A 20441-nucleotide genomic window follows, 5' to 3' on the forward strand; every position below is an offset into this window, starting at 1 on the left:
AGGGAAGAGATATTAGAGACAAAATAGAGTGGTAAGGGAAGAATGCATTTTACCTCTCACATTTCTATAACCAGAAGGACAAATATCGCTGTTTGCTTGCAAAATAGGTGCTCTTAAGGCTCATTAAAGTTCCTTAAAGCAAAAGAAGTGCTTTTGAGGATTTAACATTTGCACACTTTGAATCTCACTCAAATGTCTGTGGGTGAAATGGTGAACACTTCCAGACCAGGAAGAGAACTGTGCTGGAGGAGACCAAAATCACTAGTGCAGTCTAGGCAGATCCTCTACTGCAGAAATCTAGACTCTCAACATATTCCCAGCTCCTAATCACTTGCTTGTGGTTTAAGATTACTTATCTAATGATCATAAAACATTAACATGTTAAATGAACATGTTATGCACATGTAAACACAATTTATTACTTCAGCATAATATTTCTAACTAAATATATATTATAGATTACTGTGTATATGTGTATATATATATATGTATGCGTATATATATATATACACACACATTATATATACATAATCACAAGTATTTAAAAGATGAGGCATTGTTCAACTCCCAAGCCAAGCCATTAAAAGTTTATTACAAATAATGACATTTCCCCAAAACTCTACATAGATGTTTTTCCTTCTTTCTTCCATTTTCCTTCCCTTTCTTCCTCTCCTTTCTTTCTTCTTTTTTTTCCTTGCTTTTAGAAGGGAACTTTCTTTTATAGGTTACACTTTTCAAGGTTTAAGATTCAAGTTCATAGAGGAAAACCTTGCATCTTACCTGAAAAGTGTTTACAAAATTTAACTGCATGGCATTTACAAATGGAGGGGCTGCAAGGTGGGAGCTAGTAATTCTGTTCACAGCTACAAGTAAATCCTGGGCAGTTGCTCCAGATCTATTCTGCAATGTATCTAAGGACAGAAGCTGGACTATTAAAGGTTTTATTCACAGAAGAGGCCTTGAATCTACTTATTTTTCTCAACAGAAGCAGTAGTAGCTACACATCAGTTGTAACTCCCTTGAGCAGTAGACACTTACATGAAAGCAAAGAGCAGCAAGATGTGAAGATGCTTACCAGCACCACCATTTTTTCCCATTTCCCACTACTTACAGAAGTACGTAACAGTGAGCAACAAACAGCCTCTTTTAGACTTACAGTCAAGGGGGAGTTTTAAGGTCTGGATTTTATAAAACAGAGATGGAAGAAAATTAACATATACCTAGAACATAAATATAAATCAATATAAAATATTATATTGAAAAATATACATAAAGAAGTAAGACGTTACCTAAACATGGACATAATCTTCAGCTTATTTGTTCTTAGAGGGACTTTGTTTCCCTCAGAAGTGGGCTTGGATATTCCATCATTTAATTACATTACTTGGAAATGGGAATTTTGTTGTCTGACTTTCTTGAGTCACTACAAGGAAAGGAATTTGAAGCTACTTATGTTTTTAAACCAGGAAGGTAAACCACCATCTGGTACACAGTTTTATAAATACAGTTATTAAAAATATCTCACAATGTCACCCCCAAACACACAAAACTGCTAACCTTAGTCCTTTGCTCCAGCCTAACCTCTCCTATGTCTGAAGCCTCAAGGTCTGTCTTGCAGCAGCTACAGCTTGTCAACAGGCAGTAACAGAAGGTGTGACAATTGCGACTGTTAAGTGAGAATTCCTGCAAGCACCTAAGAATGTGATTGTGATCATTAAACGTCCGCAACACAGACTACTGCTGTTAAATCTTAGCTTGTTTGTCATAGCTGTAATTATACAGTTGAAAACCATTCAGCTGTTAGTGTTCAACAGTGTATGGGTAAATGCAATCAAATTAACAGCAAAAGGATATAGGCTCTAATACCTGCTTAACCTTCCAGTTTCCAAACAGAGGTGCTGGGCAGAGCACCTCTTGCTGAATAAAGGCCACAAAGATGCCACTAGCAGAGGAAGAAGTAGCTGGTTGTTCTGACACTGGGCCTTCACACACAAGCAGTCCCAATAAAAACAATGCTAACTTGAAAAACTAGACAGGAACAACTTGCACTGAATCAAGTGACTCACTTTTAACTACAACTGAAAGCCAAAGATGGTTAAATGCTTTTTGCATTGAATCTGCTGTTTGCAAATAACCTCTTTATTATGGTACAGACAACGAGCATTTGAAAAAAACATCTTTAGGGCATCAAGCACTCAAAGCTGTCTCTCACCACATAAAACAGAGGATCTGCACTCAGATATATCTGGGATTCCCTTTAGCTTTGCTAAGATGTCTCTACCACTGTTTACTTAGGAAAAGCTCAGATTCTTTCAGCAATGGGTCTAACAAGACTCAAAACAAGAGGAAATGAAAGGTTTCAGGGTCACACTGTTCAAGCTTCCTGCTATGTGATTTTCTTCCCTTCCATGTAAGGATTTCCACATCCAGCCACTGCCAAAACAAACTACCTTTGTGAATATTTTATCCCAAAGATCACTTGGCTAATAAGAGAACATTGCCTTAAATGTAGGTTCTTGGAAACTCAGAAAGCTTGTGTAATTAGTTGGCTAGCAGAAACTGAATTAGCAAACTGAAGAAGGTCATGCAGTCAGTTTTGTTCATGACATCCTCTGATATCTCTCAAGATAATAGGTGCCCAAGGTCACTGCTATTAGTGTTCCAGGAAAGGAAAAAATGTCCTCAGTGCACTCCTTTTTTGCTGTAGTTAATGAACCAGTCAAGAGTGCAGAACTGCTGACTGCTGGAGTCAGTTGATCCCATTTGCAATCCTAAATAACACCAGTTTAGAGCTATTATTTGTAACTAGCATTGCAATTCCTCCCCTTGATACTGATTCATTATGAGACAGATACTTCCAGTCTGCAAAATTATTGGCATTTTCATTAACACCACGGATTGTTCTCTACTGTGTTTTCACTAGATATTCTCCTTCTTACAGCTTACTCAAGAATTATCTGTGGAGTTAGCTGCACTTATTTGCTCACTAGAGATATCTGCAATTACATTTGCTATTTCTGTGATATGGCAGCAGTGTGCCTTGCACTGCCACTCAGTGCCAGTGCACACTTGGGGACCATGGGATAGCTGCTGCACAGCCATAAAGACAATTCTGTTCCATAATCTCAATCAGGAAAACATAAAGAGAAGGCTCAAGGCATATTAAGGCAAATTCCATATCTCAGTCTGAACAATCCAGAAAGTCAGGCTGAGAGAAATACTGAATTAAAGGCTAGATCTTCATTTTGGAGCTAGGAATCTGCTTTTGGCTGTAGAGAGGATAAATAATTTTTAATTTTCATTAATCAAACCTGTAATGGAACAGTTGTTCCTCTGGTGATACATTTTTGCTTACTAGGAAGGTGGTTTAATAGATATTTTAGAAAATAAATGAATATACCTTTATTGCTTTCTAGCCCAGAGACCCTGCCAGGCTGTATACTTAGTGTCATTTGAACAAAAGCCTACCCAGTGCTTCATTCATTCATCAGCCCTTGGTAGGCCTTGGAGAGGATATCATCGTGTAGCAGGGGGGAGAGGGGAAGAAAAGAGGAAGAAACTAAACATCTCTCAAGGCATAAGCAAAGCACAATTGCTGATTGCAACTGGACTGTCTGGTAGCATCACAGCAATATTTGCTGAACCACAACATTAGAAATATCACATCATTCAAAATATCTTCAAACTTCAGTAGCCAAGCACTGCCTCCAAGTACCCAACTTTTTCCTCACTAAAAATAGAATGAAAAGTTTTATTTTCTACACAAGCTGAAAATAGGGAAGACTTGGATATAATATTCTGACCCTGGGTGAGCTCTAAAGAAAAGTGATGACTCTCTAAGGATTAAGAATTTTGCATCAGATTCATTCTCATTGATATCTTGCTTCCCAGCACCAGAAGGGATATTGCTCCCTTCTACCTCTTCTGCTCTGATGGCCAGAAGGAAGTCGTTTCAGCTCCTTTGCTGGGGAACTGCTGTTTTTCTCTCATTCACAACTGCCAAGTAACCTGGGAGGAGCAGAGAAAGGGCTTTCAGTGATTTGTCCATTTGCTTCCTATAAGTTCACTCAGGACTGTGACAGACAAGTGGATTTTGCTGTTCCATATACAGCTGTGCTGTCTAGCCTGTCATCCAAATGAAAGATACTTTATACAACTGCATTACAGCTAGCCAAAATGAATCATGAGTACAAGGAAGTTTCTTTTCTGACTAATTTCTTCTATCACTTTATATTTTCATTAGATTTTGTTGTGTTGCAGTACTTTGCACGTAGCTTTCCTCCTTTTACTGTCACAGTGGCTTCTTCACTGTCATTCTTTGCAAACTACAATTATAAAGCTGTTTAGCCAAACTGGACACATCTTCTTGGACAGCATCTCCTCATACTGCTGTAATATTTCTTAGGGGAATTAGCAGAAGTAATTTCTCCCATTGGAAGAAATTAATTTTTTTCGTTTCAATGCTTTGTACAAAAGATGAATAGAAGATGTGTGAGACCCTGAACAAAGTCTCAAATAACCATACTGAACAAACAATTGCTTTACTACAGCAGAAAAGCTGCATTGTGATTAATAACCTTTGTTGAAACAGAGCATTTAAATGAGGAAACCAAGCAATATCAGTACAAAGGATGAAAATGAAACCCTGAAGAGTCACAGTCAGATGACTTTCACATACCCTTTCAACAAAATTATTGCAGGAGTTCTTTAACTTCATTTGACTTTGGCAGGTTTTGATCACCCAGTATTACTTCCCTACTTGAATTTCCTTCTTAGAGCATCCAGCATTCTCTAACAACATATTTTTTCAGCTGTGATGATCTTTACAGACAAAGAAATGAGAAGATGTGCCCTTCCAAAACCTTTCAGAGAGAGTGACCAAGAAATGTAGCAAGATGTGTAAAACACACACTTCTCAACCCATGTAAAATATAGCCTTCTGCTGTGGCATCTAAAGCTCCACATAGATACATACAGCAGGATGTTATCGGTTAGCCACAGCCACATGAGGAGATGGTAGTCTGGAGTGCATCCCCCCAGAGATATTTTGAGAGACCGTGCCTTCCCTGACATCTCACTAAAGGCACACAATACTCTCTTTTTGCAGGCTAAGCCAGATGCTTGGAGCAGAAAAAAGAGCTGGCTCTGGCTCTGCTTCTTCCCTTCTGTTTCGAAGCAAATACAAGGCAGCACATGCGGAGGTCTAGAGCACACTTGCCTTATGTTACAACTATATTCTGGGTCTGCAGCTTGTCCCTGTGTGAGGTTTGTCTTCCAGGTTCTAAAGTCCTTGTGTTAGAATGTTATGGCTCCTTCAGAGTTGGAGCTGTAGCTTTAGCTGTGATCTTTCAGCACATAGTATGCTATCAGCACATAAACAAGATAATACAACCCCTTAAACATGTTCAGCTGTTTAAGAAATAAAATCTGAGCAAGCGAAAGCAATAAGCTCAGAGCAAGAGCTTTAAGTCTCATGGAGACCTCTTTGTTCTCTTAAGAGGTTAAATTACATACCCTATCCAGTCATGAAACAGCCTACAACATTATCGCATGCAGGCTTCCCAAACCAATGTTCTCTTACATGCCACGGCTTCACTGAAAGCTGTGCCAGATAATTGAATGCCAAGTGTTCAATTAGCATTGCAGGCCCTGGCTCAGTTGCAGATACTAGATTGGGTACTCACAAGCATATAATTTACATGGTAGTTTTATTGTCATTTTTTGGGGTTGGGTGCCTTTGTTGTCTTACTGATTTTGCTTGCTTAATATTACAAAAGTAAAACCAAAATGCCAAATATTTATATAGGAAAAAGAATTTTAAAATAAATTGTGCCTCAGGCAGAGGGATTAAGATCTCAAAAAACTGATCAGATTATGATAGTTTTATGTTCGTTCACTGAAGAAGAATATAAACAGTTTCAATTTCTTTTTTGTAAATAAGGAAGAAGGGCTGTCACTCACATTCCAGGAAGAAATACTGAAGCAGTACGAAGCATTACCACCTCATTTGCTTTCTACCAGCCCTTTTCCAGGGACAACTGTCCTGCTAGCAGAGCAGAAAGCCATTCACAGCAGAGATACCTTTTTTTGCTTTTCCTCTCTGTGAAACCTAAGCTGTAACTAGTCATGCACTAGTTTCAGTATCTGTGAGGTATCAGCTCTCTGAAAGCTTGTGAAGAGCTTTTGTCTTGTCTTCATATTTAAGCCACTTCAAGATGAGTGTGTTAATAGGATATCTTCTTTCCTCTACATTCCTAATGGCTCTTGTGTAAACAGAAGGGACAATCTTGTGCAGAAGTCCTTAAGCATCCAAAGGGATACATCAGTTTTGCTCAGGAGGCATGCAGGTGAAATACAGGCTTTCTCATACTGTCTTCTCATCTGTGGTACAATATTTCAGAAGCAGGATGACCTAAGACAATTATTTTAAAAGGCCTGTAGTACAAATGATGTTTGGATCAAATAATGACATAATTCTCTACTTCCTGTAAATACCTTAAATAGCTTATTAGAAATAATGCCTAATTTAAAAAGATATAAAACATGTAGCACCATTATTGCTTCTTATAATGCAATAGCTTTAAAAATGTTAAATTAAAATATCATTATAGAATATTTTTTTCTGTCCCCTCCTGCTTTCTGCTCTCATCCTTCAAATCCTTTTGAGGATTCTTTCACTTGTACTTCAGAGACTTTCAGGCCAAATTTAGTTAATTTAAAGGCACAGTTATTCTCTTGCATCTTTCAGTCCTTGAAATACCCAGCATTTAATCTCTCTGATGAAGTTATTTCTTAGCTAAGATACTCAGTTAATAGCTTTGTAGCTAAAGCTTTGCCTGGAGCAAAGTCTAAACTATCATGCTTGCAGTTGCTTTAGCTAGGTAGAGCTTCCAATGATAGAAAGTGATAAAATACGAATTTTACTGGGTAAGGGCAATAGCATGGGGCAGTTGTGTACAGAAGCAGGCCTTTAAAACAATGCCTTACTCATTAGTTAATATTCAGTACACAGATGCACTTGGAAAATACTGTGTTCTGTGTTTCAGAAGCCTGTGATTGTGCAGTCAAAAAAATTATATTGATAAGGTGTGGTCCTGTTTGTCCTTTTTGTTGGCAGCATGCAAGACGACAGTTTAGAATCTTCCACTTCAATATCTCAACTTCTGAGAGAAAGTTATTTAGCTGAAACTAAACACCAAGGGAAGAGCGAAAGAAGCCGATCAGAACCAGCTTCTCATAATTTCCATTATGGCAATGCTTCTGGTGATTCAGATGAGGTAATTGCCCAAGATGACCTTCCAGATCTCTCTGCCTTTTTGAGCCAAGAAGAGCTAGATGAAAGTGTGAACTTGGCAAGACAAGCTATTGATCAGAATCCACGGGAAACTAAGCAGGATGACCTTCACTTACATTCACAGCATCCCCCAGATGAACTGAAAGCCACAGGAAAACACAAACAAATGGCCCAGTCCACAGCTTTGAAAACATCAGACAATGGCCTGCACTCAAACTTTTGTCAGGACCACGTCAAAAATACAAAGGGCTCCAAAGGGAGCTCTAAAGACCTAAAGAAACACCTCCCTTCTGAATCAGAATCAAAGAAGGAATTCCTAAACAAGGCAGCAGATTTTATTGAGGAGCTCTCCTCACTTTTCAGAGCTCACAACTCTGAAAGAATAAGACCCCGAACATGCAAAAACTACAGGAGCAAAATGGATTCTAAGAGTAAGCTGGCTCAAAGAGTTAGCTCTAACCTGTCTGGCACATCAGAAACCAGAGAACGGCTCTCCATTCCAATACCTCAAAGCCTGGAAAATGAAGCAGAGGAAACACTTGAACAAACAGATGATCAACAGGCAGCAAATTTGGAATCTCTCAATCAATTACCAAGTGCTGAACTAAAAACAGAGTCAGAATCTGCTTCCGTAAGTTCTGATGAACCTCTTGGACAACCACCACGCTTTACTCAAAAACTGAAGAGCAGGGAAGTTCCTGAAGGAACCAAAGTGCAATTGGACTGCATTGTGGTAGGAATCCCAGCACCTGAAGTCAGGTAAACATATTCTGCACTTGTCATTTTGTATTTCTGTAACAGTTACTGTATGCCTTATACCTTTCAGATATTTTCACCTATGTGTTTCAGTAATCTATAGGTGAAGTCTCTTATCTTTATTATTAAAACTGATACAGAAAAAAAAAAGTCTTTCTTTAAATCATAGAAAAGGTTAGTTCTATTTTAAGACAACATGTTTTGGGACACATTACTTTCTTTGAACTTTAGATAACTGGTTTTAAATGCTGTACTTCCATAACTAAAAGAAAGTGCTAAATCCTTAGTGAGAAATGGTAGTTATCTTTATGGAAATCAAGCCTGATTGTGTAAATCATTGTCATGTTAATGGCTGTGATACCTCATGCTCATGCCTGAAGGTATTTGAAGTGAGTAAGCACAGTGTTATATAAACAAAAAATGTCCATCCATATCCATACATGAACAGAGAGGAAAAGAGTCCACTGAAGTTATTACAGAAATAACCAGGAGCAGCTAATTCTCATTCAGATTCTGTCAATGATTTTGCTATGACCTTAGAAGAAACACTTCTGCTTTATCAGGTATAAGGCACCCTGATTAATTGATACTCGTGTTACTAGTCTCCTATTCCCAGTGCTTCAGCTTTCACCTGTATCAAGGAGGATTCTGAAAGTTAAATGAGTAACATTTGCAAAAATCACTAGAGATGAAAGGAAATGAGAAAAAGCTACTCTTCATTCAATGACATCAGTGGAATGAGAAACAGGTTATTGTAACTTCTAAATTTGTCTTGAAAATCCTTAGATCTCATCAGCATTTCTGAATCTAAATTTGTTCATATAGAGCTCATTAGTCAAATTTACCTCTCACTCACAGGGGTGGAGTTATATTTTCTTTGCTGTACCAGTCCACTAGAACAGAAAACTCTATCCATCTTTTAGACATACTACACATATTTGCCTCCTAGTTTCTGCAGTATTATAAATAGATACCCCTAATCTAGACATCTCCTTATGCTTTTATAGGCATTTTAGAAATCCGTTGCTTTTCTAAATACTGAAAAGAGGTATTTCCATCTTCAGCATCCAATTAGAGGACTCTGAGCTTCACAGATGGTTCCCTTTTTCAAATTGTCAGCTCATTGTTTCCTTAGATATGTGGCCAATGCTGAGTACAGCACTCCCACTGCTTCTGCTGCAGCCAACAACTTTTATCATCATTCCTGCTGAACCAATAGGCACAGTTACATAAAAACCATCTAAACATCCAAAGATTTTTGTGGTAAAGAATCTTTGTCGTCTACAACCTTGGATTTCTGGCACACCAGCTGCTAGTTTTTCGAAAGGCAGAAGCTTTTACAACTCACTATCAAATACATGAGACCAAGGATGTACAAATGAATTCTCTTGTTATGGACAGCCTTGTGCCAAAGACAAGATGCTAATTTACTCTGTTCATAGGATCCCTGAACTGTGACTGCCAAACCCCTCACTAGTGCCTTCAGTAGTAGTAATGTGTAGGTTGTCAGCCCCTAACAAGACCTTGACTCATGGTGCCATGCAGCCTCTTGTGCATGATAAGAATGGGAATTTCCAAAGGACTAAAAGATTTGCTTGTGAAAGAGGCATCTGTTATAAAACTGAGGAAAACACCTTGTTCAGGAAGAACATGCTTTCTACTGAGCTTCATGTCTAAAGTCAGTGCTTTTGAGGCATGCTGTTGGTGGAGCTGATGTCATTATGAATGTTGTCTTGTATTCAGCACTTAAATTCATGGAGAAGCATGATTAAAAGGGAAAACTGGGGGGGGGGGGGATTGACAGAAAACAGCCAGGAAATATCATCATTGTCCCCTAGATATTAACAACACTCTCTGGAGACTGCTTTGCTTATAAAGACATTGAGATGTTTCTCCAGGCACTTACCTAGATAAATCTTTTTTTTGTATTAAAAATGTCAGTAGGATCCCAGCACATGAGAATTATGGGATTTTTCTCTCATCATTCATAGTTTATAATACAAATAAAATAACTGAAACAATCTTCTCTTCTCTGTATAGACCTGTATACAAACTCAATCTGGCTTTCTTTGCAATCAGGAAAGGTGATCAGAGAATTGCTTCTTTACAGACACAGTTCAGTGCACAATATTTTAGGTATTTCTCAAGAAGGGCACACCTCCATCCTTGGGCACACCTCCATCCTTACAACACACTTCACGCCCATGCTGTTGACACATATCTAAACCTGACAAAGTGCTCATGCTGTCTAAGTGTAGGCCTTTAACAACTACCTGATTTAGAAGCTGACACTATGAAGTCACTGAAGTCTCGCAAAGGCAGACTGGAGAACTTGGGAACAATGACTCAAGCAGTGGAGTATCATTGGATGGTCGGGTGCCTATGCACCCAGCTCAGGGAATGCTTGATTCCACAGAACTGGATGATGGATATCTTTGTAACTCGTGTCTGGTTTTGTCCCAATAAAATTTAAGATTTTCCATTTAATTTCTGTTTCAACATTTTGTTCAGTTTAAATAATAAAATAAGCTACTTATGTGAACAACAGTTGATACAGGAGCCGATTTTATACACTTTTATAGAAGAAGCATTCATCAGACTTTTCCAATGATAATACACTGCTGCCAAGCAACATACTATTCCAAACACAAATGCACACTTGGTTTAGTGACTCATGCTGCTACTCAGATCAGGGTCTGGCAGGAGTCTACACAAGCCCAGGGCTCACAGGCTGATGCCCAAGGCCAAGGGAAGAAGGGACAGGGGAAAAGAAGTCTCATGGGAAATATCAGTCTCAAGTAGTCAAGTTCAAAGAAAAAAATCAGGCTCGGTTTCAGTTTCACAATTTAAACTAACAAGCAACAGATAAATCACAAGGGGGTGAGTTTGAACTCTCCCTTAGTATTGGTGTGTGTCTGTATGTATGTGCTGTCTGTATGTATGTGCTGTCTCAATGAGAAAGCTGTGAATGTTAGTGATAAGATTCAAGTCCTTCCAGTGATTGTGGCCTTTGTAGTCACTGCTATCATAACAGATCCAGAAAATGTACTTTACAGAACGTACTTCAGATAGATGTTCCATTAACCCTGGGGACAGGAGGTTGCAGGGTTTTTTACTAAAAATAATATTTGTCTTTGATCTGTTGTGCAAAGCTTGCAAAGTAGTAAAGGAAGTATCTTGATGGCCACAGTTATGGAACTGTGTCCAGAACTGGCATTTGTCTTGCTTTGAGGGTAGCAGTTTCTCAAGGTTTGTGGTGAATTAGTTCAGTATCTGTGGTGCTGAGAGAAGAATTCTAATAGATAAGCAAGAAAGATACAAAAATCAGTAGTCCTAGGAAAGGACTGACTGGCAAGGTGGCAATTGATAAAAGAAAGCTTAATGGTGACTTGCTTTAAGGCGTGATTTCTTCTTCCTTCAACTCAGCTGAGAAAACAGACCTTTGGATATCCTTTGGATACACATGTGCTAATGCATTCTTGCCTGTGTCTTTTGCCTTGAAATGTACTTCCTAACCACAGAAAGTTAGTTACCCTGCCTATAATAGATGCACTAACAATGTAGACGTGGTATTGTGGGAACCCAGAGCCCTGTGAAATTACAAGACTCAACAAGCGCTGTATTGTAGTTTCCCAGTCAACATTAGGTGAAATCTGATGTTTAAAATTATGTCATAGGGATTATAAAACAGAAATTAAGAGACAGGTTTACAAAGAAGCTGATCACAGGAATATAAAGGACTGGGAAACATGATGGACAGATACCCTGTTTGAAAGCAGGACAGTATAAACCAAAACTGGTGGTGTAAAAAATGGTGTAAATTATATTCATGATGCATCAGGGACAAAATATCATTTGCAATGATAAAGCAGTGTAATCTATGCACTGGATAGGTAACTGGCATAAACAAGGGTTCACTGAAAGACAGAAAATTGGATGGTGGAACAAGAACAGAACCTGGGAAGTGATTTGAAGTACCAGTATATGGAAAGCTAAACCCTGCTTGTCTGAATACAGGTATCCCTGGCCAACTGCTTTTTTAGGAGAACTGAGCCTTAATGCAACAAACTCACATGTTAGAGGAAGCTTGCTAAGCCTACCAAGCTAGAAAGAAGTTTCAATGAAACGTTACGCATCTTTTCAATATCACCAGCTGAAAGTAGTGTCACAGAAGAGGCAAAGACTGATACAATAGTATAGGGGCCTCTACCTAGATCAAACATTAGCTCACAGTTAAAGAGCACTACAGTTATTCATTGATTGCTGTACTCTGACTATACTGCAGCTTAGAAACAAGCATGTAAGGGAAATGTGTAGGATATTTCCAGTGTTAAGGGTTTCGATGACCGCCTTCTCATGCTGCCTTCTCCAGCTCTGTTTCTGTATGAGTAAGGCTAGGTGTGACATACATTCTTCTCACTGAGAAGAGCACTCCTTATTCCAGGTTTGGAAGTGTCTACATTTTTCCAAACCAGCACATTACTCCTAGGTTAATTTTACTTATGAATCACATTGCATGGTTTGGCATACACAGCTACCCTGGAAGTGTCATGAGGATTTGATGGTCTAAAAACAGGCTGTATGTCATAAGTTTCCATGAACACATTCTTTATGCACAGGCATACAGAGCTTAAGAAGTGCATTTTAGTGCTGCATTGTTTGAAATTAATTACATTTTTTTAGAGACACTGAAGCCATGTAAAACCGATTATGTTTTTTATCTTCCTGGCTGCCAAATGAAAACATTTATCTCTTTCAGTGTTCAAAGTCTAGAGAGATGAATTTCTTTTACAGGCAACTCCAGTTGAATCAATCGTTTAAGACCTAGGATGAATTTGGCACAGCGGCTGAAATTGCTTGTGCTTAATGTGAACCTGCCTTGTATGATGAAGCTATCATTACAATTCATGGCAGGAATGAAATGTCAGTGACAGAGAGTATTGCTACTTCAGTCATGCCACATATCTCAACGTCAGAACTCTTCCTGGAACTGACATTTCACTGCTACCACGTACAACGTTTGGATGTTAAGAATAAAATACAATGTTAGTAAGCAAGGAGTAGATATGGCCAGAGCACAGATTTACCTAAAGCTCGATTTTACAAAATAGAACTGTTTTTTCATTTTGAAGAGATAACACAAACGAAGCATGCTATTTTTCCTGGCTTAATCTCAAAAACCTTACCATTATGGTGAAAATAGTGACTAAAGAATACCATGCATAGGAGAACTAAACACAGGTTTGAAGCAGAAGTTTATTCCTGAATTTTTAAATCACTTACGCTGCAAATTTTGGACTAAAAATAACGGCAAAGAAAAGAATTAACTCAATCCTGCTTCAGTGTCTGAGTCTACTAAAGTAATATACTACTCACACACTACTAAAATAATGAAAAGAAATGGTGGTTTTAATTTTGCTTATAGGAAATTACAGTTGTGCCTCCCAAGGCATGCAATACAGACTTATCTCTGCAATAACCCCACAGGTTAATTGGAAAAAATGATCAATAGCAACACAAAGAGTTCTTGCATATTACTGGTGATTATATTGTAGCATTGTGTGTAATGTGTTTTGCTTTGTGTGTCCCTTGAGTGGGGAGCCACATTTAAGTGGATACAAAAATATACCACAGTACTATAGAGGTAATTTTAATGTTCTGAAAAGATGCTGCTGAAAATGAGATCAAATTCTTTAATAGTTTTCCATATCTGCTAACTCTAACATGCAAAAACAAGGCTTCATGATAGGGAAGAGGCGTGAGGTAGGTATATAAAAAGACATGAGTAAGTGTCATGACTCACCTCCCAAAGCACACAGATGCCTACAAGTATTACACACCTAAAGGGCAACTTGTACATTCATATACCAAATTTGTGCTTGCAGTCATACAACTGTGCATTGTCTCCTGTCAATTACCAGCAATTGCAAATCTTGAAAACAAGAGAAGAATAAACCATAGAATCATAGAATAGAATCATAGAATGGTCTGGGTTGAAAGGGACTTCCAAAGTTCATCTAGTCCCACCCTCTCTGCAGTAAGCAGGGGCATCCTCAACTAGATCAAGTTGCCCGGAGCCCTGTCAAGCCTTACCTTGAACATCTCCAGGGATGGGGCCCCAACCACCTCGCTGGGCAACCTGTTCCAGTGTTTGACTACCCTTATGGTAAAGAACTTTGTTTCTAACATCCAATCGAAATCTACTCTTCTCTGGTTTGAAGTCGTTGCTCCTCGTGCTATTGCTACAGGCCTTTGTAAACGGTCTCTCTCCATCCTCATAGGCCCCCTCCAGGTACTGGAAGGCCACTATTAGGTCTCCCCGGGGCCGCCTCTTTTCCAGGCTGAACAACCCCAGCTCCCTCACCCTGTCTTTGTAGCAGAGGTGCTCGAACCCTCTGGTCATTTTTGTGGCCCTCCTGTGGACCCTCTCCATCAGGTCCGTGTCCTTCCTGTATTGATGGCTCCAGACCTGTACACAGTACTCCAGGTGAGGTCTCACCAGAGCAAAGTGGCAGAATCACCTCCCTTAATCTCCTGGCCACACATCTTTTGATGCAGCCCAGGATGCGACTGGCCTTCTGAGCTGCAAGTGCATGCTGTCTGCTCATGTCCAGCTTCTCATCCATCAGCATCCCCCAGTCATGTTCAGCAGGGCTGCTTTCTATCACCTCATCCCCTAGTCTGAATTGATAGTGTGGATTCTTCTGGCCCAGGTGCAGAACCCGGTACTTGCTCTTGTTGAACCTCATGAGGTACACCTGGGCCCACCTCTCCAGCTTGTCCAGGTTTATCTGGATGACATCCTGTCCCTGTGGTGTATCAACAGCACCATTCAGCTTGGTGTCATCTGCAAACTTGCTGATGGTGCACTCGATTCCACTGTCTATATCGTTGATAAAGATATTAAACAGTACAGGTCCCAGTATGGACCCCTGAGGGACACCACTTGTCACTGCTCTCCATCTGGACTTCAAGCCACTGAGCGCTACCATCTGGATGTGACCATCCAGCCAATTCCTTATCCACTGAACAGTCTACTCATCAAATCCAACGTGGCGAGTAGGATGTTGTGGGGGACTGTGACAAAGGCCTTGCAGAAGTCCAGATAGATCACATCCATACTGTACACAGAAATGAAGATAAAGAACAACCAAGTCTTTGGGATTACAGGATTCCTGTGTAATTTCCTGGTCTGGAACTTTAAAATGGCGCTAATCAATTTCAAAGGACCTTTTCAATAAGCTCTGTACCATCCTGCACACTACCATCCTTCTCCCTTGGCTCTCTCAAATGTTTCCTATAATTTCTCATGGTAGAGTTGTTCCTTTATCCCAGGCACTAGGTGCTGGCGTTCTGGATACCAAGGACTCCAGTACTGCTATGGTGTCTGTATCTACATGTTTATAAGGATATCACTGAGCAGAAAGGCAAATGTGATAGGCACTTCTGGGGAGTTGCTCAAAACCCCCCAATTGTTAGTGGGGAAAATACTGGATTTAGGCAAGTTGTTGTGGGCAAAGTCTAAAACAGGTGTAGCTGTTTATTCTGTTTGAAGAGGTTTGTACTAGTGGATCTGAAGGTTCCTGGACTACGATGGAATATAAACACTACAGTTCGATCAGAGGAAGCTAGAAAGACCATTATTTTTACAAGAGATGTGTTTTGAATGGAAATGCAAACCAATTCTTTCAAAACAAAGATGACACAAATAAAAAGCAGGATTTGCAAAGAAAATATTAGTGAAGAACCATACAATCTAGTCTAGTAGAAAATAATGGTCATGATACTGTGACAATGAAATGTTTTAAAGCAGACGCAGTTTGTAAACAATCATTTCAAGACCAGTGATTTCACCATTTTAAAATTATTTTTAAGTGCTGTTTCTCACTTTCTAAAAAAGATAAAGATAGTGATAGATAAAAGAGAAAGAGAAAAAAAAGGAGAATGGTTAGATACTTTGGAGAAAAAGATGACTACACATACGTGTATACATAGATGTTCACTCTGTTCTTAGATGCTTCCGTAAATGTCAGCTTTTGGCCACTGTCAGCATGCTGTGTTAGGCAGACCAGAATACCCAGTAAGTTCTTATTTATCTTTTCACATGTCCTGGCATCCTAGGGTACATGCTAATATTATTACCCCCTTTTTTATGATGACAGCTGTCTCTTAAATTTGCAAGAGTGCTGCATGTAGTATGGGTTTGGATACTATCTAGTACACTGTTCACAGATGTACTGTGAAGCACCTTAAATGAATTCTGAGGAGCAGCATGAATGGCTGCTGAAAGCTGTCCTGGAGTGTTAAACCAGGCAGACTGTCCACTGACAGAAGTACCTTGGAGCATCTAATTTTGCCCAGCAGAATGGTAGAAAAACTAGCAAGTGTTGAACTTCAAAAGGACAGAGGAAGACCCTCTTAAAGTTGTTAACACTGAGTTCAAGCAAACACCTGTGGCAACTTGAGATGCAGCTGTAGTCCCTTGACTGCCCATTCCGTCTCTTCTATGGTTATTAACATTTACAAAAGTGATATAATAGGAGAATTCGTAGGGTTCAGTTATCCTAGTTCCACAAGTCTAGAGTCCTGGCACAAACTCATTTTCATCAGACCAGAATCAGAGCAGCTGGTCCTGAGAACACATTTGAACCTGCCATCCTTGCTTGAGAGAGAGAAGTCAGTATTAGGATTTTAACATTTTCAAGAACTGCTGCCAGATCTCTAAGAGCTTTAAGACTCAAATGGAAGCAAAATGAGTAACTTTGGTTAAAGTAGTCTGCACAAAGCAATGCCTGTTTCTCATTGGTAAAACCCTGCAAGACGGATGTGGATGTATTTCAGCGAAGCAAAGCTGCGTGTCGGCTGTGAGATGTCAGGGAAGAGAGCTGAGAATGCTGGCATCCTCTTTGAACATTCTGATATTTACTACGGGATTGTCCACTGCAAACAAAAGTATTAAATTCATAAAACTCCTTTTCTTAGAACCATTTTCAATTCTTGTTACAATGGAAACTTTTAACTACAGGATAAGCAGGCAGATGTAGACATGAAGCTAAGACTTTGCAGTTCTAGCTCTCTGGCTACAAAGGTTTGCCTTTCTAAAAGGGGAAATTGTGTTAAGCAGCGTGATTCACTCTGCAGTGCAGAAGCTCCCCTCTGTAACAGTAAGCAGTAAATGCTTTCCAAGCTGTACTCTCAAGGCAGTTGACTGATACAGCTACAGATTACACTAATATGCAGCTCCAAGTGGACTGGGGAACACCCTGTCTACTTTAGGAAAGCATGTTGGACAGCTAGGATGAGGGTGCACAAATAGTGCGTGATTTACTTCTTAGCTATGTAATCAGCATTTCAGTTCCAGATCTGTGGTCCTTCATACCTCGCAGCCCATTTGAAGCTTCTTTTTCAAGTCTACATTACACTGCTTTATTTATTAATGTTTTTCTAAGTGATCTGAGATGGAAATGTATCAAAGTACCTTATAGTATGAGCCAGGAAATATGAACTATTAACATTTATTACTCAAAACCCTAGCCTTATCCTTTCCAGAACGAAGATTATCTACTGTTATATACTATTGCTTTGTTAGCATTTGTACGCGCTCAAAAGCTAGCAGGTACTTTTACCAAGTTACCACATACAGATGGATAAAACAATTACTAATTTTTAAAAAGCAGTTGAATAAAAAATATTAGCAGTATGACAGCCCACACCGCACACAGGTAAGAAAGCTACAGGAAAAAGAAAATACAAATATTTTTGTGGAGTTTGATATCTGTTTATATTTATAAGGAAAGTTACAATGAAGATGAATGCACCCTAGCTTAGCTTTGTAAATTTAGCTAGCTATCTAAAAATACAGGTATTTCTAAGTATTACCTGGATTCTTATCCATAGTACTGCACCTTCTCTATAAAACTTTGATTGTCCTATTAAATTTTGAATCTGGTTCTGCAAACCTATTTGCTTTTTCTCTGTCTGTTGTGCCTTTTCCATATTAACAAGCAGAAGCAAGCACACCTGCTTTTCCCTCCTGCTAGTTCTCAGGTTTGGCTTATGGTTATTGTCACCAATGCAGTCTATGGAGCTTTCTTTTCAGGTGCTGCTTTCACTTTTGCTTGGATTCCTGCATTTTCTACTGAAATAATCCTTCTGAACATTACGTGACTTAGGAATGCCTTAGATTATATTCTGGAGTCTCTCTAAAGGGCGCAATATATTCTTGAATGTGTAGCAGGGTTTAAAAGAGAAATACAGCAACATGATGCATAAAAGAATTCAAGGTCCAGCTGCCTCAGTGGCCATGTCCTGTAAGGAAGTGCCTCTATACTGCAATAGATCACTTCTCTCCTTGTGATACACTTCTGCCATCTCTTATAAAAAGCTGATTTTCTTAAATACATGAAAAACAAAGAGTAACATTATAGTAAATTACAGTCACATCCTGAATCACCATGAACTTGGTATCACAGCTTTGAGGGAAATTTATTTACTTAGGGTTTCGGTGGGTTTTTTGCTATAGTTTCAGCCACAACATAGATGTGAATACAGCTCAAGAGGAATTCAGAGCTGAGGCCATAGCACTCCAAATTCAGAGCTCTTCTACTCTGCTATTGAAATCTGTACATCAAGAAAATATGTGCTAGAGTCACTTACATAAACTAGTTTGTTAGTATGTGTAAATAGTGCAAAGAAAGGAGCTCTATTATTTGCTGTAATTGAATACTATGAAAATCATAAATATTTTATTCCTATGACTGTTGATTCAACGCTTGCCTGCACTACTCTGTCAGAATCTTCAGGCTAAAATCCACCAATTTTATCATCAAGAAAGACTTCAAACGTTGCCATTCTATCTGTCAAGTTGTTTTCATTGATAAACAGTATTTTTTGCCTTGCAGGTGGTACTGTGAAGGGAAGGAGCTTGAAAACTCACCAGACATTCAAATTATCCAGACAGGTGACCAACACTCACTGGTTATTGTTGAAGCTTTTGAGGAGGATACAGGACGTTACTCATGCTTTGCTTCTAACATCTATGGAACAGACTCCACTTCTGCAGAGATTTACATAGAAGGTAATGTTAGAATCGTGGCAGCTGGTTGTTGACATTGGTCATAAAGGGTTAAAATACAACTAAGTACTGTGTATATTAACTGGGTGATAGATTTGCCACAAAAAATATATATCAAGAAGTCAACACTTTTTGTAATTATTAACATATATTTCTTTGTAAAATAGTCTTCAGACAAGTGATTGCCCTTTATACATAAATTTAGTGTGTGGCTTCCCAAAGATTTTATATATCTTACTGCCAGATTAAAGTCTAGAAATATGATGATTCTGATGCCACCTTATATTTTTTGTCTGGGGTACTCTGCAGAAATACCAGAGCCCAAATTCTGTGTCTAATTCTTATTAATCCCTTTTCCCTACACTCTTTAGTACAAATTGAATATAGGATAGCTTCATCCTAACCCATTATTGGGACCTTGTAATCAGAATAAATATGCCAGCCATTTGTTATTTTCCCTGCACAAGGGTTGCTGTAAATAGAGTATACATCTGCAGATATAGGTCTCCTTTCTCTTTAGGCTTTTTAATATATCTTACTTTAATATATTCTACTTCAGAGAGGTCTATTTATTATATTTCTTTTTAATGCTTTTTGGGGTAAGGTTTTAGGTTGTGTCTACCATTGTGCTAGCAAGATTACAAATTGAAAATAAACACATAGAATCTTTTTTTTCCTTTTTGTCAGGCAAAGAAATATACTATAAGCACCACCACTGACAACAGTGAGTCCATTCATAAATTAAAGCACCTACCCTACTTAGTACAAGGTTAATTTTGCTCTGCTGTTACTCTCCTTTCATGTTCCTAATCTGACAGTGAAAGGACGAATCCTTTTTCAGCATCTGCACTGCCCCTGACATTAATGGGAAATGTCTATACTTGGCAGAGATTTACTAGTTCTCAAGACTGCGGCCAAGGTCTGCTTCTACTTACTCAGTAGCTGTTGGATGGAAGCCATGGCTGAGGGAGATGCTCACTGACAGGAACTGCAGAGAAAATGCAAATTCCACATGCAGTGAAGGCTGAATCAGAACCTCAATAAGACAGCTCTCAGTAAACTGAGCCAGGATTTTCTCTATGCTGCAAGACACTAGTTGAAGAATATTAGTTATGATTCCAGTTCTATGTCTTTTTTTTTCCCCCTTAAAACAAAACCAAAACAGAACAAACAGATAGCATTAACTGTCTGACAGAAAACAAAAACAAACCCCCATGTTTTTATTTTATTCACAACAACAATTACAGACTAAATCATACTAGTGTCATTTTAAAGAGAAGCTGAGGAAGACCCAGGTATGCATTCACTCTTGGATGT

The 20441-nt window shown here is 38.9% G+C and overlaps 1 protein-coding gene across 1 annotated transcript in view; it reads left to right on the forward strand.

Annotated features, from left to right (window-relative positions):
• Positions 1-7118: 7118 nt before the first annotated feature.
• MYPN (myopalladin) overlaps positions 7119-20441 on the forward strand; it is a 47283-nt gene continuing 33960 nt past the window's right edge. The window contains exons 1-2 of the mRNA XM_054382168.1: positions 7119-8053; positions 18952-19127. Of these exons, the coding sequence (XP_054238143.1) occupies positions 7119-8053; positions 18952-19127 (1111 nt within the window). The remainder of the gene's footprint in view (positions 8054-18951; positions 19128-20441) is intronic.

Source organism: Indicator indicator, chromosome 7 (genome assembly GCF_027791375.1).
Source record: "Indicator indicator isolate 239-I01 chromosome 7, UM_Iind_1.1, whole genome shotgun sequence".
Classification (NCBI taxonomy): domain Eukaryota; kingdom Metazoa; phylum Chordata; class Aves; order Piciformes; family Indicatoridae; genus Indicator; species Indicator indicator.